At 39.2% G+C, this 27655-nt stretch overlaps 1 protein-coding gene across 4 annotated transcripts in view; it reads right to left on the bottom strand.

Annotated features, from left to right (window-relative positions):
- The window catches only part of Gpc5 (glypican 5), a 1359592-nt gene that overhangs the window by 1016986 nt on the left and 314951 nt on the right, over window positions 1–27655 (bottom strand). For all 4 annotated transcript variants that reach the window (XM_036198928.1, XM_036198931.1, XM_036198930.1 and 1 more), the window contains exon 5: window positions 6465–6590. In XM_036198928.1, coding sequence (XP_036054821.1) covers window positions 6465–6590 — 126 coding nt within the window. The remainder of the gene's footprint in view (window positions 1–6464; window positions 6591–27655) is intronic.

Raw genomic sequence — 27655 nt, 5'->3', positions numbered from 1 at the left:
GTGACTACCCTAATTGTCATCAGAGAACCTTCACCCAGTAACTGATCGAAGCAGATGCAGAGACCCACAGCTAAGCATTGGGCCAAGTTCCTGGAGTCTGGTTGAAAAAAGGAAGGAGGGATTATATAAGCAAGGAGGAGTTAAAATCATGATGGGGAAAACCACACAGACAGCTGATCTATACGAGTGGGAGCTCACAGACTCTTGACTGACAGCTGGGGAACCCGCATAGGACCAAAGTAGGCCCTTTGAATGTGGGTGATAGTTGTGTGGCTTGATCTGTCTGTGGGGCTTCTGGTGATGGGACCAGGATTTATCCCTGGTGCATGAACTGGAATTTTGGAGTCCATTCCCTATGGTGGAATACCTTGCTCAGCCTTGATGCAAGGGGGAAGGGCTGGGTCCTGCCTCATTTTGGCATGACAGACTTTGTTGACTTCCAAAGGGAGGCCTTACCCTCACTGAGAAGTGGATGGGGTTTGGGATCAGGGTGGGAGAGAGCAGGGAGTGGGAGAAGGAAGGGGAACTGTGGTTGATAAGTAAAATGAAAAAAAATGTTAAAGAAAAAAGAAAGTTAAAAATTGTTAAAGGAAAAGTGTATTTTGGCAATATTTACAATTCTAACAGAACATGTATCATACACAGTGGTCAGCAACTGGCAGCAGTTAGGTGTCAAGTCACAAGGAATATTGTAACCTGCAAAGACAGGATGTAGGAAAATCAAGTGGTTAGTACATGAAAACATTCAGAGCCATGGAGACCAGATTGCCTTCAAATGAAGTCCCTAATGTAAGAACTAGACCATTTGCTTTGTAAAAATCAGAGGAACACAATTAAACACTGTAGGATCAGAAAGAACAAGAGATTAAAAGCAAAATCACTTTCCTGTTAGCTGTTGGGTAGAACTGAGGAAAAGGAAATTACTGCTCAGAAAAGAGTCCTAGTTGAAATAGAAAATGGTAATAGCTAAGTACAAAGTTAGGAGTACTAACATTGGTTTATTTTTATTTGATTTTAAAAACCTGGTCATAATCATTTAAGGAAATGATTACCTTATCATAAGAACTAGAGAGAAAAAAAACTGAATTGTGCCAGAAGCATTAGAGAACATTAATTAAATGAAGGTAAAGTAGAAATGATGTGACTTATTAATTTTACTAAAGTAGTTAACAGCTCCTTGCTGTTTCCAGGGCTAATGTAGAGATCCTGAATTCCTGGGTATCCAGGGAGAGTTACTAGATTTTCTGTCTATTAATAAGTGGGGGATGCAAGCCCTGGTAATTAACAGGGCTGTCACCTAAACTTCACTGCCTAGAGGGAAGTGAATCACTGAACAATCAATTTGTGATCCCAGATAACTGAGAACAGAACGGGACTGGCATGCCTTCCAGAGAATAATTTTGTTTCAAGATAAGGAAAGTGTGTTGGAGAAGATGGACCTTCAGAGATGCATATTAGAGATTGCAGGGGCTGATCAGTTTCATCTCCATTCAGGAGCTTGACCTTTGACCTCAGTGTTATAGGAGAGTATAAGACACTCTTATTGGAGTTAAAATAGACTGTTTAGAGACAAAACTCTCCTTACGTTACAGATATTTGAGACATTTTCTTTCATTCACAAGGATCTCCAGGTCTCCTGCTTTTACCCAATTTCACAGACTCTGATGACACAGAGCATCTCTACACTAAGCCTCTGGAGCAGCACAGCTGTGCACAGGAATAATCTTATCAGTCTCCTCCTAACAAATGCCTGCAGAAGAAACACAGCTGACGTAATCAATCCAGTCTTACCATGAATGATAAAAATCAATCTTGGCAACCAATTTAGTGTGTTGATGTTTTGGGCATAGTTTCCCCAGGATGGATGTGATGGTATTATAACCTACCATAAAAAGGATAATAGTCTTGGGGGAGATAGATTACCAATTTTCTAAGGAAGCACCATATTGATTTCCAAAGCGGCTGTACAAGCTTGCATTCCTGCCAGCAGTGGAAGAGAGTTCCCCTTGCTCCACATCCTCTCCAGCATAAGCTGTCTTCTGTGTTTTTGATCTTAGCCACTCTGACAGGTGTAAGGTGGCATCTCAGAGTCGTTTTGATTTGCATTTCCCAGATAATTAGGGATGTTGAGCAATTCCTTAAATGTCTTTCAGCCATTTGAACTTCCTCTGTTGCGAATTCTCTGTTTAGTTCTATAGCCCTTTTCTTAATTGGACTGTTGGGCATTTTGATGTCTAATTTCTGGAGTTCTTTATATATTTTTATCCTCTGTCAGATGTGGGGTTGGTGAAGACCTTTTCCCATTCTGTAGGCTGTCGCTTTGTCTTGTTGACCATGTCCTTTGCTCTACAAAAGCTTCTCAGTTTCAACAGGTCCCATTAGTTGATTGTTTCTCTCAGTGTCTGTGCTACTGGTGTTATATTTAGAAAGTGCTCTCTGGTGCCAATGTGTTCAAGACTACTTCCTACTTTCTCTTCTGTCAGGTTCAGAATAACTGGATTTATGTTGAGGTCTTTGATCCACTTGGACTTAAGTATTGTGCATGGTGACAGATATGGATCTATTTGCAGCCTTCTACACATTGACATCCAGTTATGCCAGCACCATTTGTTGAAGATGCTTTCTTTTTTCCATTGTACATTTTTGGCTTCTTTGTCAAAAATTATATGTTCATAGGTGTGTGGGTTAATGTCAGGGTCTTCAATTCGACTCCATTGGTCCACATGTCAGTTTTTATGCCAGTACCAAGCTGTTTTTATTACAGTAGCTCTATAGTAGAGCTTGAGGTCAGGGATTGTGATGCCTCCAGAGGTTGTTTTATTGTACAGGATTCTTTTGGCTATCCTGGGTTTTTTGTTTTTCCATATGAAGTTGAGTATTATTCTTTCCAAGTCTGTGAAGAAATGTGTTGGTAATTTGATGGGGATTGTGTTGAATTTGTAGATTGCTTTTGGTAAGATCACCATTTTTACTGTGTTAATCCTGCCTATCCATGAACATGACAGATCTTTCCATTTTCTGACATCTTCTTCAATTTCTTTTTTCAGGGACTTAAAGTTCTTGTCATATAGGCCCTTCATGTGCTTAGTTAGAGTAACCCCAACATATTTTATATTATTTGTGGCTATTGTAAAGGGTAATGTATCTCTGATTTCCTTCTCAGCCTGTTTGTCTATTGTATATAGGAGGGCTACTGATTTTTTTTAGTTGTTCTTGTATCCTGCTATGTTGCTGAAGGTGTTTATAAGCTGTATCAGTTCCTTGGTTGAATTTTGGGGGTCACTCATGTATACTATCATGTCATCTGCAAATAGGGAAAGCTCTTGGGCATATACCCAAGGAATGCTCAATCATATCACAATGGCATTTGCTCAGCTATGTTCATTTTAGCATTATTTATAATAGCCAGAACTTGGAAACAACCTAGATGCCCTTCAACTGAAGAATGGATAGAGAAAATATGGTACATATACACAATGGAGCACTACTCAGCAGAGAGAAACAATGACATCATGAGGTTTGCAGGTAAATGGATGGATCTAGAAAAAAATCATCCTGAGTGAGGTAACCCAGACTCAGAAGGATGAACATGGTATGTACTCACTCATAGGAGGATACTAGATGTAAAACAAAGATGACTAGACTGCTACACAACTCCAGGGAGGCTACCTAAAAAACAGGACCCTGTACTGAATCCACCAGGTTTAAATGAATCCCCAGGGGAGTCTTGGCCCTGGAGGAGATGGGAATGGAGGGGAGGGGCTGGGGGGAAGGTGGGGGGGGGGATGGAAGGGGGAAGGACAGGAGAACCCATGGCTGATGTGTAAAATTAAAACACAAATACAATAAATTTAAAAAAAGGTCTCCCCTAAATATGACACACATTCACTTGGTTTCAAATTTCCAGAAATTGAATGGCATTATTTCTTTTAACTAATGGTATGTTTATAAAATGAGTGTCTAATGCAAAGTCTGCCTACAGTTTTTCACTGTGGCTCTTGCTATATTTTTTTCTGAAGAAAAAATTAGTTTAGAAAATAGCATTTCTATAAAATACTGAGTCCAGATAACTGATAATAAGTTAATTCAGGAGTTCAATATTAAAATACATATATCAGTGCCTTAACAAAAATGTCACAAAACTGTTATAAAACTATAAATTAGAAATTTAAAGATATTAATAACACTTCTCATAAAGTGAATTTTTACTTTTCATAAGAAAAGGAATAAAAAAGAAAAGAGTAGTGATCCAATTAAAAACCACAGTGAGTACAGCATAAGGAATTTTACTAGATTGCAAAGATATCTAAATATTTAGCATTGAGTTTGCATTGACAAAATATTGTTGCTCTAAATTTACTTCAAGAACTGACCAAGTCATGACTGAAAATACAATATTAAGTCAAGAATGTAAAAAAGATAAGGTACCCATGAAAATTCAGTATTCACAAGAAAAAACATATGGAACAACAAATATACTTTAATACATTGTTGTTGTCTTGGGAGAATTAAATGACCCAGCACTTAAAGTTCTTTGCCCACTGCCTTAAAATAAAATGACTGAAATGTGTATACTAACAATGGAAGTTGGGAGCAAAAACATTGGCTAAATAAAAATGTAGCAGGAATAGACTTTGGAGCCATGATATGGGAAAACAAAATATCTGAAAAGAAGGCGAAGGTGTCCACAGAGGCAATGGGGTTGGAAGATCGATTTCAGGACATTAAGGGTAGAGTGAGGTTTGTTCTCCTGAGCTGGAGTCTCTCTGCACTTGGTCCTTCTAAACAGGATAAACAGTAATCAAGGGTCCTCAGAAGTATGGGGAAGGAAGGGATAAACGAAGGAGGTGACAACCCAGAATTACTTTGTGCTACAAATGCAGGCACTCTTCATGGAGAACTATATCCAAAGATGTGGCTTCTCAATTCAAATACAGAGGTCGTTAAGTGTTACACTGAGTAAAGAAATTGTGTCATGTGAATTTAAATTATTTTCTATCCGAAAATTTGTTATATCATTGGCTTCTCCTATTAGTCAAATCTCAAACAAATACCAAAAGAATTACACAAATTGAACATAAATACTTACAAATGAAGATTTTGAAAACATAATATAATACAACACATTTGCATTAAATGCTTAATCTTTCATTTATAATCATGGGATTTTCAATCATCTTTGTTAGAAATATTGTCAATAAACAGAGTTCACTTCAATTTGAATAATAAGCAGAGAAAAATTATAATTCAAAGTAGAAATCAGTAGGATTTTAGAAGGAAAATTCATATGGACAGAAATATTTTACCCACTCAGTGGAATATTATGACTGCTTTAAATAAGTGGAAATAAACATTTAAAAATACAGTCCAATATCCAAAGAGCATGATAAAAAACATTTTATTCAGATTACCAAATACTTTATTACAATTTACAGTTTTTATTTTCAAAGTCATTTTATGACTATTCATGATCTCTGATTTATTAACTATAAGATTATAGTTAATCTTAGATGTAGCTTCTAACTATAATAAGTATGATCACCTAGAAAGTTTGTAAAAAATATTATTACAGACATCTGTATTTAAAGTGTACTGCCAAATGTATTTATCAGAGTAACTCAGTTTGCTAGGTGATTTTGTTGTTGTTGTTTTATTTTGAACTGTTTTACATTTGGACTGCAGTTCCCCCTCCCTCCTCTCCATCTATCCCCTCCCTCCCAATACCCCTTCTGTCTCCTCCATTCCACCCACTCTTCCTTCATTTCTTTTCAGAAAGGGGCAGAGCTCCCATGGATATTGACAAAATATGGCTCATCAAGTTGTAGTAAGACCACCCTGAACAAGCCCCATCTCATCTGATCTTGGAAGCTAAGCCAGGTCAGACCTGGTTAGTACTTGAATGGTAGCTAGATGATTTTAAATGAGCATGTCCTTGTGATAACTAAGCCATCAGATACCAACCACATGGGATTGGCATGTAAGGGAGTAGACATAGTATCTTTTTTACCAAATAGCTGAAAACAAAGTTAATTTCCAGAGATTCAAATATGCCTTTTAAGGGTTCAAATCTTACACAGGGGGTGTATGAATGAAAGTGTATTTTATCTTATGCTTTGGAAGTACTTTCTTCTCTCTACGTATCCCTTCTCTCAATCTTATCTTTGCATGAGTATTAAAATTTCAGTGAGTTTCTTCACAATCTAATATTCATGAAGTTAAAAAACAAGATACTTAGTAAAGTCAACTAGACAGAAGATAACAATTTCAAGGATGGTGTTGTGTGTAAATTGGACAGATGGACATGATGAAACTTTAAATCAACACATGGTGCCCTCAGAGTGAAATGGTAAGAAGGATTGGAATAATCTAAGAAACTGAAAAGAAGGATTAGCCTCTAATCTCTGTTAAGTATCTAATCTAGTTACGGTGGAAGAAAGCAAGGAAGAAAGTCACTCCTAACTTACCTTTTCACTACATCCTCCCCATTCCAGCAGGGTCTTCCTTCAGCGGCAGCTAAGTCAGTGATACAAAGCTGATCAGCCAGACCACCGTAGAAAGACCTGTGCAGTCTAAGGCTGTTGATGAATTGTCTAGATGGAAAAAAAAATGTTTTTAAACCCATAGAGAAGATCTAAATAACTATCACTACAAACACCTTATAAAATGCTATACTTTACTAATTGACTTTTATATATTTAAGACATTTTTATAACAACCAGTAAAATCATTATTTTATAAAAGAATGTCATGTTAATATTTATCTTTATTTTTGGAATAGAAAATTTTCACTGGCGATGAATCTTAAAGATAAAGGGTTTTAGATACCATGTACCTACATGCACACATTCCACTTCATGCAGTCTCCCTAAAGCCCTCCCTTGCTATTGGCATCTCAACACAGAGACACAATTATTTTCTATTCCATGTGGAAGACATCTGGCTTACAACATGCTTAAAAATTGCCTACTGAATAAAGGTTTATTCAACCTCTATCATGTTTCTGAGTCTTTGGTAACAAGGAATATAAAGTAGTAAGTTTTTACTATACATGACTCTAAGCCCTAGATATAAAATATTTCAGAAGTACTAAAGTAAAATTTAATAGAGTAAAGAATGTTTAGTGTATCAACTGAGGTTTATTTTTTTCACTTTCTATTTCCCTTGCCTTTGAGGATTACAGAAGGGAAAATGCAATGATAATGAAGAATTTTGCATTTTTTGCTTAGAAGGCAATGACATGTGGGTTTTGAAATCAGGACCTGGAAGGACAAAGAATGCTTGCTTTGCAAATTCAAATGCCAGTGTACAGATATTCAGAGTCTATGGAGGAGGACACAATGTACCTTTCACACCTCCCATGTATAGTGTGCATGTGTACATTTACACCTGCACATAAATTGGCACTCACATACATGCAAACACTAATACACACATGCACACGAACACTCACAAAATCAAGAATTAATATGTGAAGTAAGACATTTAAGATAATTTCTAACTAAGGTTACTGAGGTGGCATCATTCACTGATACACACAAGGAAAGAAGAAACAGCATTTCCTTAGTGTCCTCCCCAATACTTTCAAATACTCCTATCCTGTTTGATGTTTTCATCTTTCCTGATACTCTCTCTAGCCTACTCTGTGTGTGTGTGTGTGTGTGTGTGTGTGTGTGTGTGTAATGTTCTCATTATATTTTTCAGTTTCTTATCTTCCTGCTCTAGATAAAATAGTCAAGCAGGCAGGGGTTCTTCTGTTTACTTGTTTTGTTTTATTTATTGCTTTAGATCTGAGGGTAATGATGGTGACTGAGAGTAGACCTAATTAACAGTCATCAGAGTAATAAATGACCAAAGACCAAAGAATTAGAGTGATTGGTTTGATATTTTGTGAGATACCAATCTTAAGAATCAAGTCAAATGCTACTTTTCAAACTTCATGAGTGTAAACATCATCTACAAATCTTGCCACCATGCAGATGTAGACCTAATAACTCTAAAAAGGAACCAAAATTCTGTATTTTATGTAGAGAGCTGCGCACAGCCACACCCATAAGATGGCGCTGGCTTCCGCCCCCACCTTCCCGATGGTGAGTGCTCTCAGGAGTAAACAACTCCATATTTGGCTTGGTCCTAGGATCTGGCTTGCTTCCCTGAACCTGGACCTATCCACAGTACCCACGTGGCAGGCTGGGGTTGGCCACCCAGGGACTATTTAGGTCGTGGGCGGGCCTTCCCTGGGGTTAGAAGATTGTTCAAGGTTCCTGAGTAAACTGCTGAAAGAAGAGCTCTGTGTTGAGTCTTCTTTGCTGGTGGAGGTGGTAGTGACAAGTGGTGGCCCGTACGGGGACTTCACTACTTTCAAGGAGGGCTCAGAACTTTCTGCAGTCAGGGCAGTGCACTGGTAAGTTCCCAGGTAAATTGGGAACCTGCGACAAAAGCAGGGCTAAAGGAAATCCCAGGCAAATTGGGAACCCGTGACAAAAGCAGGGTTAAAGGAATTCCTGGGTGAATTGGGAATCCGCGACAAAAGTGGGGAGGTTTTTGCTCTTCTCTGTAGACAAAGAATGAGCAGCGGGAGGAGCCAAAAGTGAAAGTGAAAGCTGGGAGGTTTTTGCTCTTCTCTGTAGGCAAAGAGAGAGTGAAAGTGAAACATTGTTTAAAAGGTTACCAAGAGTGAAAGTGAAACATTGTTTAAAAGGTTGAAAAGTTTTAGACATGGGCGCTTCTACTTCGCACCCAATTTTTTTGGCTCTTAATGAGCTGCTTAGATCTAGAGACCTGAAGGTTAAGAAAAAACACAAATGCTGGAACAAGCCTATGTAGATCTGGTCAAAATGCTTGAAGGGAGGGGGCTGTTTATAGCCCCTGAAAAGGTACAAAAGGACAAAATTATTAATTATTTAGGAGCAAAGGTTAATGAAAGATGTATCATCCCCCAGAAAGTGGAATTGAGAAAAGATAATTTACGAACCCTAAATGATTTTCAAAAATTGTTAGGAGATATAAATTGGATTAGATGTTATTTAAAGTTACCAAATTATGACTTAAAGCCTCTTTACAACATCTTAAATGGGGATTCTGCATTAGATTCTCCGAGACAATTAACTGAGGAGGCACGGAAGGCTTTACAAAAGGTGGAAGAGAGGTTACAGGGTGCCTTCTTACAGAGGTTACAAGAAGGTAAAGACATTATCCTGTGCATCCTTCCTACCAATTACCAGCCCACCGGGTGTTATGGCAGGATGGGCCATTATTCTGGATTTATTCCAAGATTTCGCCAACTAAATCCATTGAACATTACCCTACTGCTATGGCAAACCTTGCCATGATTGGAATCCAACAATGCCTACAGTATTTTGGGGTTGCTCCAGTTACCATTATAGTGCCTTATACCAGTCGTCAAGTTCAAACATTGTGTGCTACAATAGATGATTGGGCCATTTTGCAATGTAGCTTTACTGGATGCATGGATAACCATTACCCCAAACACCCACTATTAGGGTTCTTTAAGGAACACCCGGTGGTATTCCCTAGGATAACGTCATCTCAGCCCATCCCTAATGCCCTAAATATGTTTACAGATTTATCTAAGACTGGATGTGGCATATACATGATAGGTACACAAGAGCCTGTACAACACCAATTTCAACCTGGCTCCCCTCAGATTGTAGAATTGAAGATAGTGATTGAAGCCTTTAAGGCTTGTCCTTTTCCTTTTAATTTGATGTCAGACTCTGCCTACGTTATTAATGCCCTCAAAATTTTGGAAGTAGCAGGACCTGTTAAAAGCTCCAGTCTGGTCTACATTTTGTTTCAACAACTGCAAAAATTGATTTGGCATAGGAAGTCCTGCTTTTATCCCCAACATATTAGAGCTCATACAGACCTGCCAGGTCCCCTGAGCAAAAGTAATGATATAGTAGATCAATGGACTCGAAAGGAATGGATATTCATTAGCTCTGCCTTAGACAGAGCCAGAACCTTTCAGTCAATGCAAAAACCTTACAACAAAAGTTTCAACTTTCTCGAGCTGATGCTCGACAAGTGATTCTAGATTGCCCTCAGTGTGTAGTTTATCAACATCCGCCCAGTATTGGGGTAAATCCCCGGGGTCTACTCCCGCTTAAGGTTTGGCAAATGGATGTGACACACATCTCTGAATTTGGACACATAAAATATGTGCACGTGTCTGTGGACACCTGCTTAGGTGTCATGCATGCCACACCTTTGACTGGGGAAAAGGCACTCAGTGTTATTGCCCATTGTTTGGAGGCCTGGGCGGCCTGGGGAAAACCTCATCAACTTAAGACTGATAATGGACCTGCTTACACGGGACAACAGTTTGCCTCCTTTTGTCATCAGATGGAGGTGCAACTTGTACATGGCTTGCCCTACAATCCCCAAGGTCAAGGCATTGTGGACCATGCTCAACGCACATTAAAAGAATGCCTGCAAAAACAAAAAGGGGGAATAGGCCTCGGCCATACCCCAAAGGAAAGACTTTCTCTTGCTTTATTTACCATCAATTTTTTAAATTTGGATGTTCAGGGCCATTCCTCAGCGGATAGGCATCATGAGTCTCATGGTACAGCTAAAGGAATGGTAAAATGTAAAGATGTGTTGACAGGGCTCTGGCGCGGGCCCGATCCCGTGCTGACATGGGCACGAGGTTCTGTTTGTGTTTTCCCTCAGGATCAACAAGATCCGGTGTGGGTGCCCGAACGCCTCACTAGAAGAGTCCAGTGTGGGGAAATCCACAATGGTCAAAATGATGATCCTCCTGCTCTTCCTCGTGACAATGCAGCCGGGAATGCTGGAAAACAGATGGGGGATACTGTCCGTGTTCCTGAGACTGATGCCAGTTCGACAACCTGATGGAACAGCTGAGAGTGGCTATTGTCATGGTGAACTCGACCTGGGTGGATGCTGGACTGGCAAAAGGATTATCTACATGGATCTCTAATGCCATGAATCATCTCAAGTAGTGGGAGAGCTTGGGAGCCTTAGCAGGCCTTTTGGTGCTGGTCTCCCTAGCTTGCCTGTGGTGCATCTGCAGAGTCAGGGTTTCTCAACAGCGTAATACAGCCATGATCATACAAGCCTTTACTGCCATAGAGGCAGGACAGTCCCCTCAGGCCTGGCTGGCCACCCTTAAAGATTATTGAAGTGCAGGATGCGAGGCTGGTGCACTGAACTCGGGGCATATGCCATGATCAAGTCCCGAGAAGAACATGTCTGATTGCACGTGGGTTGATACCCCAGTTCCCACCTCTGCAAAAAAGGGTATCGGACAGGTCAAGTGTTCTCTGGGTGGATGACACCTGGACAAACACCAGTACATTGTCCTAAATTTTTTTTGCAGAGATCGGACCTCTACTCTTGCCTGCTTGTTTATAATAAAAAAGGGGGAACTGTAGAGAACTGTGCACAGCCACACCCATAAGATGGCGCTGGCTTCCGCCCCCACCTTCCCGATGGTGAGTGCTCTCAGGAGTAAACAACTCCATATTTGGCTTGGTCCTAGGATCTGGCTTGCTTCCGTGAACCTGGACCTATCCACAGTACCCACGTGGCAGGCTGGGGTTGGCCACCCAGGGACTATTTAGGTCGTGGGCGGGCTTTCCCCGGGGTCAGAAGATTGTTCAAGGTTCCTGAGTAAACTGCTGAAAGAAGAGCTCGGTGTTGCGTCTTCCTTGCTGGTCGAGGCGGTCGTGACAATTTTACACAAAGGCTGGTCAATGCTGTTGATGCTACTGGTTGAAGAGTCTTGAGTATAACACAATACACTCTTAAATATTGGACTTTAGATCTTGACAGACTAGTAATGTCTGGTTCTTCAACCAGAAAAGTGGTAAGCAAAGCCATCGATATTAGTGGAATTTCACAGAGAATTCCTATGTATTAAGAAAAATGCCAAAGGTACTCAAAATAAAAAGGGGGGAGAAAGCAAAGTCACAAAGTCATGCAAACAAAAGAATAAGCAGGACTGAAGTCAGCACAATTGCTCACAGTATGAAATACTATGTCAGTTATACATGGCGACTAAATTGTTATGGCCTGAGGTTTGCTCCACCTCAAACAGTACATTGATTGCCGCTGCTCTTGGTTGCCCAGCTAGATGTTAAGGTCCTATTTGAGAAGAGAATACATGCTACTCTTTCAGGACATATAGAAATCAAGCTGGAAATGACTGACACAGAAACTTCTTCCATACTTGGTTCCTTTCAAAGTTGCAGAATGTAATATGCAGGCCATTGAGGAAGGGGAATCTTCAATAGATTTAGTCAGATATGGACCTTGCAAGTTAAATACTGGTCTCCCAGGTAAACTGTGCTAACTGGTACAGTGAAGTCATGACAGTTAGAACTGCCTTTTCAGTGGATTTAAGGGCCCCTCCACAATAAGAATTTTGTCTGGTTGTGCAAATGTAGTCCAAATCCCAGAACCAGCAAAGCTCTGTATAGTAACCTACTGTGGTTGTTTTGCATAATAAATATGGTACTCAAATTGCCCTCTAAGCATTTATATCTACACCTATAGATTAGAGTTATTCTCAGCCTTGGCCAGAGGAGCATCTTTTTTGCAATGTTCAATAGTTGATGCAGAATCTTATAACTAAAAAAAAAAAAAAAGGCTAGAACCCTAAATGGGACTTTTGTTTCAACCTTCCAATGCTCAGAGAACATTGCAAAAAAAGGAAGTAGAAACAATGTAACAGTTTAAGATAGAGAGGATGGAAAAATGCTGCTGTCATCCAGATGTGACATGATTGTGGTACTCATGAAGTCACTATGCTAGGGTTATCTGAAAAAGCCTTATGCATAAGATCCAGACAATCAACATTCAAACATGGATGGGAGAGAGGCATATAAGGCTCCACCCATAACTGATAACTGAGGAGACATTGGCAACAGTGATCTGCTGGTGGAAGGGGAGTCATTTTCTGTGGGCATGGCATATAGTCTCTGGTAAGCTGCCCATGCCCCAGTGGATGGCCCCACACTCATGAATATATTGACAGCACTAACTGGATTCTCAGTTTTTTTGTTGTTTAATTTTTTTAAGGAGGAATAGCACACAATGTGGGGACTGTATTGGAAGATGTCTAGGGGAAAGAGGATAGGAAAATTGGGTTTGATATTGTCTTGGTTACTGTTCTGTTGTTATGTAAGACTCCATGACCAAGGCAACTTGTGGAAGTGTTTACTTTGAGCTTATGATTTCAATGGGTTAGAATATGTGATGGCAGAGCACAGATATTGTGGGAGAACACCTGAGACCTGCTGACTCACCAGCAAAAGGCAGAGTGAGAGAGACAGTGACTTGGATCTTTTGAAATCTCAGAGCCTGTACCCAGAAAGGCCACCTGCTCCTACAAGGTTACATCTCCTATCTTTCACAAACTGTTAGATGAACTGCAAACCAAATATTCAAGACATGAAGCTGTGAGGGCTATTCTCATTCAAACCACCAGAGATATAATCAAGATATATTATATGTGTATGAAATTGTCAAATAATAAGTAATACTATTCTAAAATGTAGTTTCACTAAGGTTCTAGAAGGATCTACATTAGATACAAGTGTGATTGAGTTGTTTGGAAATAAGTAGTAGACACAGTGTAGTAAAAAAAGACTTATCTGCTACAACATAACCAATTGATTTTGGTCCTTGTGCTTGGAATGTGAAATGTAGCCTAAAGTCCCACATTTGAACATTTGTTTCCAAAGAGGGTGGTGTTTTAGGGGGAGGTCATGAAAACTTTAGGAGATACAATCTTACTAGAGAAAGTGAGTCACTGGGGGTAGTCCTTGAGAATTAATAGCTGGCTTCACTTTCTGTTTACTCTTTGGTTCTTAAGTATGGATGTAATGTGACTAGCCAGTTTCTTGTTCCTGGTGCATGCCTTGCCTACCATAATAGACTGTATCCTTCTGAGATTATAAACCAAAATGAAGAAATTCTTACTTAAGTTGCTTCTGTTAGGGTATTTTTATCACCTAAATAATAAAGCAATCCCTATCTTCCTTCCCAGCTCAGTGCTGACTATTTATTATACATGTGATTCCAGTTCTAGTTAACATGAAATATTTCAATAAAAGAAATATTATATTATATTCAATTATATTCAAAAAAGAAATATTATATTCTACATCTAAATTGATATTGGTGTGGCTAATCCATATATTTACTTTTCTACCATCATGAAGATGATATTCTTTAAATTTGGAAGCATAATAAATGCAGGGAAAAGTTAAAAGCTTTTGCTAATTATCCTTCAGTAGTTATGTTACTTATGTAAGTTTTTCATCTTGGCCTGGAAACATCACTGAAATATAGAAATCATATATAATTCATATGAGGAATTGAATTGCAATATTTAAAAGGATATGGGAAAGTGTTCCTTGTCTCAATGTTTTTTTCAAAGTTTCATCTACCAGGCCCGTATAAAAATGTATAAATTCAGGCTTCAAACTTAACAGATGGGCCATGCCTCTTAATTTTGCCCCTTCTCTTTCCCTTCAATTCCTTTCCTAAGCTACGCTGAGAAGCAACATTGGAACTCATGAATGCCATTTTTGATGCTTTGAAATACAAAGTAATTTAGATAAAAATGTCTGACAATGGCCAGGACCTCTTCACTTTCACCCTGTAGCCTCATCCCATACTGGTTCTTGCTTCTAGTCCCACACTCCAGCCAAAAATCACATTTTTATTGAGCTATTGCATAAAATGTATCTGTATTGCTTTAACAAAACTTGTGCTTAGCATCTTCATTCCCCCCCCCCCTTAGTTTTGCCTTCTACATCACTCTACTCATCATTCTTCAGAGTCTCACTTAAATCTGTCCTCCTCTCTTCCTTCTTCATCGGTCTATGCAGTGTCTACAGGTTCTTCCTGTTTCTCCTCCATGTCTTTATAATAGTCCCTGTCTTACAGTTGTTTCTACTCTGTAAATCTGCCCCCTCTAATGGAGGGTTCTTCCCTCCCAGCAAAAGCTCTATCTTGTCTATCATTTGTACTGAGGACTTCATCATCGTTTATACCCAACAGATGTTCAAATGCTTGATAAATTAGCCCTTGGTGATGTCTTAGTTTTTTCATAGTTTCCAGAATTGAAAATTAGTACAATATGCTTTTTAAATGATGGTATTGTTAAGCTCTTAAACTGAAAAATGTCTTAAGATTCTTTAAACCATAGGACCTACTTCTAGATTGTGAAAAACCATATGTCCCTAGTATATTCTATCAAAATGTTAGATGTCTAAAGGTCAGGATTACTAACTCAGTAGCAATCCCAGGGAATGAACTACATTGAAGTATAATAACCATTACTATTTAGCCTCACTGTGTCATAAGATACTACAGTAATCTATCACAGATACACTGTGTTATGTGTTAGAAAGAACCTGAAAAATGTCCCTCTCCTACTTACATGTCGTCATCACATAAAAAAAAAAAAAAAAAAAAAAAAAACAACTACACAGATAGGACTGGTGGGATGGCTCAGCAGGTAAAGCTACCTGCTAGCAGGATTGACAACTAAGTTCAGTCCTGAGACACACATGGTAGGGGAGAACCAACTCCAAGTTGTCCTTTGACTTCTTCCATCACAGTAAATATATGAGATTTTTCACACCAATTATCAATATCAGAAACATGCTGAAGGTTTGAAAAATCAAAATTTAAAAGTGTTAAAGAGGACTACTGCTATAGTTCCAAGAATTTATGGATATTATTTCATTACGAAAGCAAACACATTATGTGTATGTATACTGCTATGCTAGAAAACAGATATGTCACTTCTTGTGGAAATTGGCACTAAGAATGTAGTATGTTCAGATAGGAATAATCTATATATCTCGAGAAGTCTGACATATGCAGCACAGGAAGCAGAGAATGGAGTAAATTCTAATCACTAGCTGGTGACTAGCCTTGTGCAGTGCTGGCTCAGTAAAGAAGAAAAGGTCTGTAACACAATTGCTCATTCATACCCTGCAGCCTTGTTTGCCCTGAGCTTACTGAAGGCAGGGGAGAAACATGGTCCAGCATAGTTATTGCTTCATTGCTTCCCATGCCCTTGAGGCCAACAGTACCAGAAGGGTCTCCTGATACATCACATGCTAAAATATATAAAAAGAAATGCAACCCATCTGTGAGTTGTCCTTTGTGGTTTGTTGACATGGTCATGCTCAGTTACTACTATAAAATTGAACAACACTTTCAAGTCGGTATAATACAATGATTACCTTTAGTAACAAAAGCACATCTTTTACTGAGCAATAAGATAATTCAAAAGGTAACTGAAGATCAAGTTAATGAGTCCCTTTGTAGTGTTTGTATCCTCCTGAAGTAACCAATGTTGACAGTCTGGTGTTTACCCTTTCCCAACTTTCTCTACATGCATATTAACAAGCAGTCAGACATAGGGGGGTGGTGCACTAGAAAGGTGGAACTATAAGGATGATATAGTTCTACAAAATTGGAGCCAACCAATTTCCATACTTGACCAGGTATCATGAACCCCTGAAACTTCACAAATATAGATCATACTTAAGTGTATAGTGTGGAACAATATTTCACAATTGAATATAGCCACATGTACACAGTCTAATAAAATAATTTACTAAACTAACGTAATTTACAATTTACAAGGTTGACATATGCCTCATACATTGGGTATGAAGAGTGGCACCCATATGAAGTTAAACTTTGTTTATCTAAGGAACTATGTGTCTGTAAACATGTGGCTCTAATTTACATTTGGGTTTGCATTTTATTTCATTAGACACTTCTAAAAATATAGCTTCAGTCTACTATCTTAATCTTGTAACAGTTTGTTTCATTTAAACCATTTGTATATTGTCACACATTGCATTCCATGTCTATCTCTTCCACTGGAGACAGTAGAAACTATTTCTAATTTTGACCAAAGCTAATTATCTGGGAAAATATTGGAAAAGAATCCTGTCTTCAAATGGAGCTTTCCTCTGTGTAATGTCTCAAACCACATGTTTCTTTATTTAATGACATGTATTGATTTTTTTCTTCTTTTACCCATAAAGTCAGTCCACACATAATACAGAACCCAAATTAAAAGCAGTACCTTGCACACTGTTTGAAAATATCTGTAGAACAAAGGTCAAATGTGCAGTTTGCTAGTTAATGGCCTGAGGCAAAGCTAAGGTTAATGTGGCACTAATGAGCAGGCTCAACCCTGTAGAGATGTCTGACCACAGCTGTCAAACAGTAGACATTTAAAATGTCAGTCTCCGGCTCGGCAGAGGAAATATATAATTACATGCTTCGAGATAAGAACTATTTTTCTCTTGCTGTTCTGAATCTATATTTAATCATTTAACTTTATTCTCACCTAAGTCATTGTATTTGAAAAAAATAATTTTAGATTTCTATCCCAACAGCAATAACTATTTTCTTTGTAAGTGCTTGAAAATACTTCAATGTGGGTACAATGTGTGTAGCTTGATGAGCCAACAGAGAGCGGAAGTCTAGGTCTGGGGCCCAGAGGAATGCATGGTGAATATTTCCTAGGATGTAATGCTTTGCAAGGCTCAAGGTGTATTTGTCACAAATAGAAGTGTGTTTCAAAAACATAAAACTGGTAATGGTTGTTGTTGGTTTTGTTTTGTTTTGTTTTGTTTTTAATATATTTGTACCACCCAAGGAACTCCTGAGATCTGTTCTCTGAACCCTCCCTGAACCCACTTCCCATCATGGAACTGTGACCTTGGGTTTGTTCGCCATCATTTGCAGATTTTTTTTTTCCTTTCTGGTTAAGTGAGTCCAGGTTTTCCCCTTCTCACAGGAAGTCTTTTTCACCTGACAGGATTTCACTTCATTAAAGGGCTGAAGGTGATTCCTCTACACACCAAAGTAGGTGAAGAATGAATGGAAGGAAGAGCAGTAACATGGAAAGAATGGGAACTAGAAATAGGAAGGAGTCTACAAAATGTACAAATATATTTCCCCATCTCTTATAGGCAGCTCTTTTTAGACAGGTGCTCCATGGTAAGAATTCTCTGGTAATTTTAGCTTAGCCCTGAGCTGACAGCCTACAACAATCAGGATAGAAACTCCCCACACTATCACTCACCATCCCAAAAAGAAATACATGTTCTGAATGCATTTTCCTCTTCTGTGAGTTACAAATCATTAGGAAATGTCATGTCAAGCCTAAATCTAATATTATTCTGTCTTATGAAAATGTACCTTAGCATATGTTGACCATGTTCTCCATTAAAAAGAACTTTAAGTAAAAATATCAAATATAAAAAAAAAAATACTTGACCAAATAGAAAAGATTTAAAGCTAATCTGGCCATAGTAAGGAAACTGGTATCCACTCAAAGAAAAAAAAAAGATGTAATTCCTTTTCAAATTAACTTTTATTTATTTCCACTAAAATTGCAACTAATGTGGTCAATTCTACTTGTTTAAATGAGTATGCCAAGTTATTCATAATTGGGTCAAAATCAACAAGAAAGTGAAGTGGTACATCTGCAGTGTTCCTGGTTTTAATTCAGGACACTATTCAATAATTCAAATAACTATTAACTGCATGTTGATATTGTGTATTTTACCTACATGGGGGTACTATTATGTAGTATGTAGTGCATACATTTGTTAATGTGAAAGACTAGGAGTTAGATTCCTTGACAGGCAGATGGATGGGGTGAGGGGGTCATGACTAGGTAATAAAGATAATGCATTTCCAAGGTGGCTAGCTTCATCCACACCCTCCTGTGTTGAGACAAAAGCTTGGCAACTTAAAATATAAATGAATAAATAAATATACTTAGACATGGCAGCCTTTTGTCTCCCACAAGTAGGACCCAGCCTGCTGATAAGCAATCTCTGTTTAAACTGACCAGCACTAATAGGGAAAGCAAGCCCTTTAAATGCTCCAGCTCTCAAAGAGAAACTGGATTTTTCAGGTGCCCCAGTAACCCCTCTGCCCCAATAACCATAGATGGTCTGCCTATGTGCTTGCTCTGTGTGTGGGGGTGTGAGGTGTGGGTGTGGGTGCGTCTTTATGTGTGCACAAGGAATGTGAGAGTTTGAGAATGTGAATGAGTAAGAGTGTGTGAGTGAGTGTATGGAGGGGGGAAGGCAAGAAAGTGGAGAGAGGAGAGAGGAAGAGGTAGAGGAGGAGGGAGAGGGGCATAGATGGGGGAGAGATAGGGGAAGGAGAGAAGGGGAGAGAGAGGGGAAAGGAGAGGAGAGAGGAAGAGGGAGAGGAGGAGGGAGAGGGGCATAGATGGGGGAGAGACAGGGAAGAGATAGGGGAAGGAGAGAAGGGGAGATAGAGGGGAAGGGAGAGGAGTAGAGACGGGCAGAAACAGGGAAGGGAGAGAGGGAGAGACAGGGGCAGAGACAGGGGCAGAGACATGGGGAGGTCCTGTGTGTGTGCATTCCCTCACACCGATAAAAGCCTAACTTCACCAGTGGATTCCATCTGCTGTGTTCTAGAATTTCACAACTGCTACCTGTTGTACTTGAGATTTTTCCTGCTTTTCAATTCTTTAGCAGAGAAAATGAATCTGATCAAGAATCCTAGACAGCAACATGAATGGGTATATTTGTGCATGTAGAGGCATGGGATCAACATCTGGTGCATTCTGATTGTTTTCCATTTTTCCTTAACAATGAAAAGTAGGAAAAAAAGATTGATTTAATGTTTGCACAGAGAGAAGAGCAATGGAGAGATTGAAGGTTCTTCCCCTCAAACTTGAGGCACTCCATCACCCACAGTACAAGCACAGATGGCTTTGGCTATGCCTGACCTGGAAGCCACACCTATTTCACATAGCTGCTTAAATCGGCCATAAGGAATTCATTGGCAACATGTCCTTGACATCTGTCAGTTATACACCCCAACATGAGAATGAATCAGACGAACCAGAACACGTCTCATCTCAGCAGTGAAGTACAGTAGGGAAGAAATTATTATCAAATAGTTAATCAGAGACTTTTGTCCAGAGGCAAGGAGAGGAAGTTCTTAGAATTGAAATGTAGCCATGCTAGTCATGGTAGCACTTGCCTGTAATCCCAGCACTTGGCAAACTAAAGGATGATTTTAAGTTTGAGGCTATCCTGGGCTTCATGACAAAATACTGTCTTGAACTAATTGGATGTACTTGTACTTGTGCCAGCCCTTCCAAAAGTAGCTAAAAGCCACATAGAAATGGCTCCTATCCATGGCACTCAGACACTAGCATGTTCTAACCTTGGTTCCACTTGCATTCTGTTTCTGACATTTGATTCAGATACAGGCATGTTACACCTTAAGATTCAGGCATTGAAGCAGAGTAGAGAATGTAAATGGCCTGCTTGGCAGGACTGAAGACAGGCTAAAAAGACTTGTGCTCTTCTACTGGGCTCTTAGACTATTAAAACAGTGCACCTCAGGAAATTAGAATTGCCCCAGGAATCTCATGCTGATAAAAGAAAAAGATGAAGCCAATTTTTGAATCAGGGTCTCACACTGAACAAGAAACTCACTCATTTCGTCTAGCATAGCTGGTCAAGTTTCAGGAACTTGCTTGTCTCTGGCCCTGTATTGCTGGGGTTTCAAGTACTGGCAATCTGAGGCTTTCTACCTGTGTTCTGGGAATCAAAGTCAGCTGCTCACACACGTGTCCAGCAGGCACTTCGTCTACTCAGCCATCTCCTCTGCTCATTGTGTGTACATCTGGGGATACAGAATTTGAGGATATTCCTGTCTTTTATTGGTAACATTTTAACAATAATTCTCTTGACTTAGGAAATAAAAAGTTAACTAGATAATGCCCACTCTTAACTTTCCCTTAGGCCATCTGAAAACCAACCATTTTCTGCTTTGTTTTTCTTGTTTTCATTTGCTATTATCTAATGATCTTTATTACACACAAAAGTATATGTTTTCACATCCAGGGCCTTATTTACTTAATAAAAATAGTTTATGCTTGTGAATTTTCAAATACTCTCTACTTTCAGTCCAAATGTTCCTGTCCCTCAACTCTGCTTTAAAGACAATGAGTAGATCTGTCATTAAGACCAATTAGATGCAAAAGCTTCTCAGTTTCAAGAGGTCCCATTGATTGATTGTTTCTCTCAGTGTCTGTACTACTGGTGTTATATTTAGAAAGTGCTCTCTGGTGCCAATGCGTTCAAGACTACTTCCTACTTTCTCTTCTATCAGGGTCAGAGTAACTGGATTTATGTTGAGGTCTTTGATCCACTTGGACTTAAGCTTTGTGCACAGTGACAGATGTGGATCTATTTGCAGTCAACAAGACAAAGCGACAGCCTACAGAATGGGAAAAGGTCTTCACCAACCCCACATCTGACAGAGGATAAAAATATATAAAGAACTCCAGAAATTAGACATCAAAATGCCCAACAGTCCAATTAAGAAAAGGGCTATAGAACTAAACAGAGAATTCGCAGCAGAGGAAGTTCAAATGGCTGAAAGACATTTAAGGAATTGCTCAACATCCCTAATTATCTGGGAAATGCAAATCAAAATGACTCTGAGATACCGTCTTACACCTGTCAGAATGGCTAAGATCAAAAACACAGAAGACAGCTTATGCTGGAGAGGATGTGGAGCAAGGGGAACTCTCTTCTACTGCTGCTGGGAATGCAAGCTTGTACAGCCACTTTGGAAATCAATATGGTGCTTCCTTAGAAAATTGGGAATCCATCTCCCCAAGACCCAGCTATAACACTCTTGGGCATACACCCAAGGAATGCTCAATCATACCACAAGGGCATTTGCTCAACTATGTTCATATCAGCATTGTTTATAATAGCCACAACCTGGAAACAACCTAGATTCCCTTCAACTGAAGAATAAATAAAGAAAATATGGTACATATACACAATGGAGTACTACTCAGCAGAGAAAAACAATGACATCATGAGGTTTGCAGGCAAATGGATGGATCTAGAAAAAAATCATCCTGAGTGAGGTAACCCAGACTCAGAAGGACAAACATGGTATATACTCACTTATAGGAGGATACTAGATGTAAAACAAAGATGACTAGACTGCTACACAACTCCAGGGAGGCTACTTAGAAAACGGGACCCAAGGAAAGACACAGGGATCGCCCAATGACAGAGAAATGGATTAGATCTACATGAACAACCTGGACGACAGTGGGAGTAATGAAGGGCAATGTTTGAAGGAAAGAAAGCTTAGGGGAGCAGGAGATCCCAGCTGGATGAAAAACAGAAAGGGAGAACAAGGAATAACAGACCATGATAAATGATGACCACATGAGAACAGACATAGGCAGAGTGCTAGAGAGGTCCCCAGAAATCCACAATGATACATCCTCTGTAGACTGCTGGCAATGGTCGAGAGAAAGCCTGATCTGACCTAGTCTGGTGATCAGATGGCCAAACACCCTAACAGTCATGCTGGAACTCTCATCCAATAACTGATGGAAGTGGATGCAGAGATCCTAGGCCAGGCTCCAGGTTGAACTCCAGGAGTCCAATTGTCGACAAAGAGGAGGGACTGTAAGAGTGTGAATTGTTGAGACAAGATTGGAAAAGCACAGGGACAAATAGCCAAATGAATGGAAGCACATGAATTATGAACCAAAGACTGTGGAGACCCAGCTGGATCAGGCCCTCTGGATAAGTGAGACAGTTGAATAGCTTGAACTGTTTGGGAGGCATCCAGGCAGTGGGACAGGGACCTGTCCTTAGTGCATGAGCTGGCTGTTTGGAACCTTGGGCTTACACAGGGACACTTTGCTCAGCCTGGAAGGAGGGGACTGGACCTGCCTGTACTGAATCCACCAGGTTGAATTGAATCCCCAGGGGAGTCTTGGTCCTGGAGGAGATGGGAATGGAGGGGAGGAGCTGGGGGGAAGGTGGGGGTGGGGACAGTAGAGGGGAGGACAGGGGAACCCATGGCTGATGTATAAAATTAAAACACAAATATAATAAATAACAAAAAAGGAAAAAATAAATAAAAAATAAATAAATAAAATTAATTAATTAATTAATTTTAAAAAGACCACTTAGATAAAACATACCACTTGAGGCTTTAACATTACCACTATTTCTGTAACTGCTTGTCATTTTAGAAAGCAATGACCTCAATTGTCACATGTGACCCAGGCATTATTTTTCTTCCAGTCTAATGGGTATCAGAATGAAAGGATTTGGTGAAAGGGGGGGGACATGGAGATGGATTCCTGAGTGTAACAAGTTTATGTGAAAACATATTAATGCCATGGACAAAGGGACAGAGGGACAACAGCTTGTTATGGGTTCTCAGCAGAGTTCAAACCCTAACAGGAGGAAACAGTTCTCATGATAGAAGTGGAATCTCATTTTTAGCTTCCTGAGTAGGAGAGTATTCACTGCACAAGCCTGTACCCAGGCTCTCTGATTCCCAGGCAGGGAGGGGGTATGGAGCAGGCTATAGAAGCAATATAACAAACAATTCCCTTTAATGTAAGATTCTGACACCACAGTTTGTTAGTTAGGGACTCACAAGGTCTCAGTAGGGGGGCTGTTGTGTTTGTGAAAGTCAGGGAGGAAGCTGCTGCACAGTACTGTAACCCAAACAGCAACTAGATTTTATCATTTCACTCTTATATAAAGAACATTAGTGATCAGGGTTCGATATGTGTAACCATTTTACTGAGCTATAACATCCCAAATATATTCAACTTGATAGAAATTAAAGTTCTCTATTCTTCTATGTTTTTTTTTTAATTTGTGTGAATTTACATCAGGGTTGGCTTTAATAGGAAACTATACACAAAGCCAAATAAGATGAAGGTTATAAATCCATTGAGTCTCTTCAATTTACAAGATCCCAAAGTTGTAATATTTGATTTATAACAAGATTCTTGGTAGGTGAAGGTAAAACCAATACAGCAAGAGAAGAGCCTTAGTTCTATTGATTTCAAAAATCATCAAAGAGGAGTCATATTTTTTAGAAAGAGGCTTGACATGTCTATTAACTCTACAAATGTGAGTCTAAACACGAAGAATTACCCTGGAACTTCCCTCAAAACTCCATTTGTTATACTTCCAAGAGAAACCAACCACATGTGATTCTAAAGACACTAGGAAATGCTGCTCTGATTTCTTGGAGATGGAAAGTTAATGAATAAATACATTAATAAATAGGACTGTTTCTATCAAATGTTACAATCCTACTCTTGACACATATTTTACTATTTTAAAGACAGCTGGGAAAATTACAACTCTGTTATCTCTTTTAGAAAGGTAATGGATAACAATGCTATTATAACACCCTTTCCTCTTCCTGTTCTCCATTTTCTTGATGTGTGGATGTGTCTTTAAGACATTTTAAAGGCACTTGACAGATGTACAGTGTTTGAAATATTCTTTACCATGCCCAATAAAGTAGAACATAGAGCTAGAAAATCTGAAGTACAATGTTGTTTCAAATACAAATAATGTTTCTACATTAGAACAGAAACAAGCATCATTTGCTGTCATATTTACCTCAAACAGGGGGTGTAAACAATCCTAAATGATATGTATTTGTAAAGGTCATCTGCTTCAGCATGGTAGAAACTTGAATAGTCACCTTTTAAAAAAATATTTAGTGGGAAAATGGGAACTCTTGAATTTCTTTTCAAAACTGTAGATGTTTGTTGACTTTCTGAGGGGAATAAATAGAAGAACTATTTGTCTCTTTGAGGTGAAAGGAAAAAAGAAATGCAGGGAAGAAGGGAGGGAGGCAGGCAAAAAGAAAAAAAAGAAAGAACTTTCAGGTATGTCAATTGGCAAGAATTTCACTCACAGTTTGATTTCCTTGCAGGGGCATATTTTGAGCCTCATAAATGAGATAACCCAAGATAACATTATAAACACTATCAAAAGCCCCAGGTATATCTGAGAAATCTATTACTTGGAAATAGATTTTCTGAGAAAGAGTTTGAAATCTGTCCAATGTAAAGGGCACACTTTCCATGATTTGAAGTATATTTTCTTATTCTTTCTATGGTGTGAAATATGTGAAAATCTTTTTTCACTCATTTAAACCTAAAAATGGCAAATGTAAAGTGTCCCTCTGTAAGCCCAAGGCATCCACTTCCATCAGTTATTGGATGAGAGTCCCAGCAGTTAGGGTGTTTGGCCATCTGATCACCAGACTAGGTCAGGCTTTCTCTCGACCATTGCCAGTCATCTACAGTGGATGTATTATTGTGGATTTCTGGGGACCTCTCTAGCACTTTGCTTCTTCCTTTGCTCAGCCTGGATGGAGGGGACTGGACCAGCCTGTACTGAATCCACCAGGTTGAATTGAATCCCCAGGTGAGTCTTGGCCCTGGAGGAGATGGGAATGGAGGGGAGGGGCTGGGGGGAAGATGGGGACAGGGGCAGGAGGGGGAAGACAGGGGAACCCATGGCTGATGTGTAAAATTAAAACACAAATATAATAAATAAAAAAGGAAACAAAAAAGGAGAAAAAATGGCAAATGTATTATTACAGATGCCCCAGATTAACACAATGAACAATGCTTAGGAGAGTGTCAATGGAAGAAGAAAAATTTACAATATTTGTGATGTTCCCTGACATAAGCCTACAGCCATCCAAACAAGCAAACAATGAGAGTTCTAACTCAGCAGGAATTGCATCATAGTTTTCTACAACTTTCGGTACTTGTCAACCAAAACAGAAAAATGAAAATCTATTAGATATTAAACCTGCATTACATAGCCACATCAAAGACCAGTTCTAATTTTAATATGGATTCACATCAACTCCTTGACACTACTTCTCTCCTTTCAGGTCCAGAGGTGTCTAGTGTCAGTTTAGTTATCTGTGGCCTAGCATTAAATTTAGATGTCTTATGCAATAGCTGTGCAATTTCCCATGAGCAAAGAGAAAATAAAAGCTTTTTTTTTCTTCCTTTTTTAAGGACAGCTTTCTTTGAATATTAGTTTCAGCTGGAGCAAATTGCTTTCCAACACAACACACCTCTTCCTGTGCTGTTTAGGAGCCTTTTCTCTGGGAATGCTTTATCAGTTCTCTGTGGGATACATGATACCCAAAGGTTAAGAACCAGGAGCCTAAACGTTTGCCATATGTTTGCTCTGCCTTCTGGCATTAGGTGCTTCCTGTAGGCCTGAGTTTTGACCCCCTGCAATTCCTCATCTTCATTACTCACAGAAGTCTGGACTCTGGCCTACGTGTACCTCTGCTCCCTCAGTGCACGCTCTGGCCTCACCTCTGGCACCCCATTTCAAGCTCTCTTATGGCCTGGCTTGCCCTGGAAACACTTAAGTAGTACCACCGCTTGCTAAGTCCTGTTTTCAATTAAACAAAAATTTTCTCATTCAAAGAGCATGACCTTTATTTTCCTAAATTAAACTTTCAGGTAATAAATAATGACACCTCAAAGGACTTACTTCCTTTTAGAAAACAGATTGTAAATTGCTTGCTTTATTATTCCAAGAGATAGTAAATTCTTTTCAGAGTTTCCCTTTTTGTGAACTATGTATATATCCATCCATAGAGTATATTTCCAATATTATCTTCAGTCCAGTGTATCTCAAGATAGATTGACTACTTAAAAATCACATACAGTCAGTGTGCTATATAGAATTATAAAGTTTAACTCCTTTTTGTTTCATTAATAAGGCATTATAATACTTTATTCAGTAATTATAAACTCATGTGTTTTAAGTAACTGACACATTTAATACAAATATATTTTATTTATCTTGGGAATAAACCTAATAAGTTTTAGTGCTCTTATTGAGTATAATTTCCTCTACATTTAATTAATTGGGTTTGTGTGTGTGTGTGTGTGTGTGTGTGTGTGTGTGTGTGTGTGTATGTGTATTGCCTGAATATGATTTGCTTTAGTTAACAATGGCATCCTCACTCATCATGATTGCTTATTGGTCTGTATAAACACACAATGTAAAGAGTCCATTTAGTTTCTCTTTTTAATAAATATAACTTCTGATAATCCAAGTGATTAGTCTCACCCAAATCATAACTTAATAAACACAATTTTAAAGTGGAAATTTGCTGGGCGGTGTTGGTGCACGCCTTTAATCCCAGCACTCAGGAGGCAGAGGCAGGCAGATCTCTGTGAGTTCGAGGCCAGCCTGGTCTACCAAGTGAGTTCCAAAAAAGGCGCAAAGCTACACAGGGAAACCCTGTCTTGAAAAAAAAAAAAAAAACAAAAAAAAAGGAAATTCTGGGCATGATGTTCCAATTGTGTTCTGATGAAAATTTTTTGAATATGCACCATGCAGAAAAGGTCATCCTACTCCTACTGGGCGCCAAGTCCTCCACGACACTAAGCATCTCAGTTTTGCTGAGTACCTAGGACATTGCCTTTCACCCAAAAGCACAGGGTGCATGTAGCCAATCCCTTCATGGCATGTTCTGCACTGAGAAACTTGGATAATTGGAAAGCATGCTGGTGAACAGATGGGACCCTGGTGTTGAGGCTGTGTCTTAATTTATTGTCCTGGGGTTTTCCTAATTACCCACTTAATTGGCACAGCCACACCACTTTGCAATAATAATGTACAGCTAATTATCACCGACTTAAGCTTGCTAATAGCTTAGTCTTACCAGATAACTTCAAGAAATCAAGCAGGGAGCAGGACGTGCCACAGGGAAAATCGCT

The sequence above is a fragment of the Onychomys torridus genome, chromosome 9 (assembly GCF_903995425.1).
Source record: "Onychomys torridus chromosome 9, mOncTor1.1, whole genome shotgun sequence".
NCBI classification, from domain to species: domain Eukaryota; kingdom Metazoa; phylum Chordata; class Mammalia; order Rodentia; family Cricetidae; genus Onychomys; species Onychomys torridus.
This window is presented reverse-complemented; position numbering and strand designations above follow the sequence as displayed.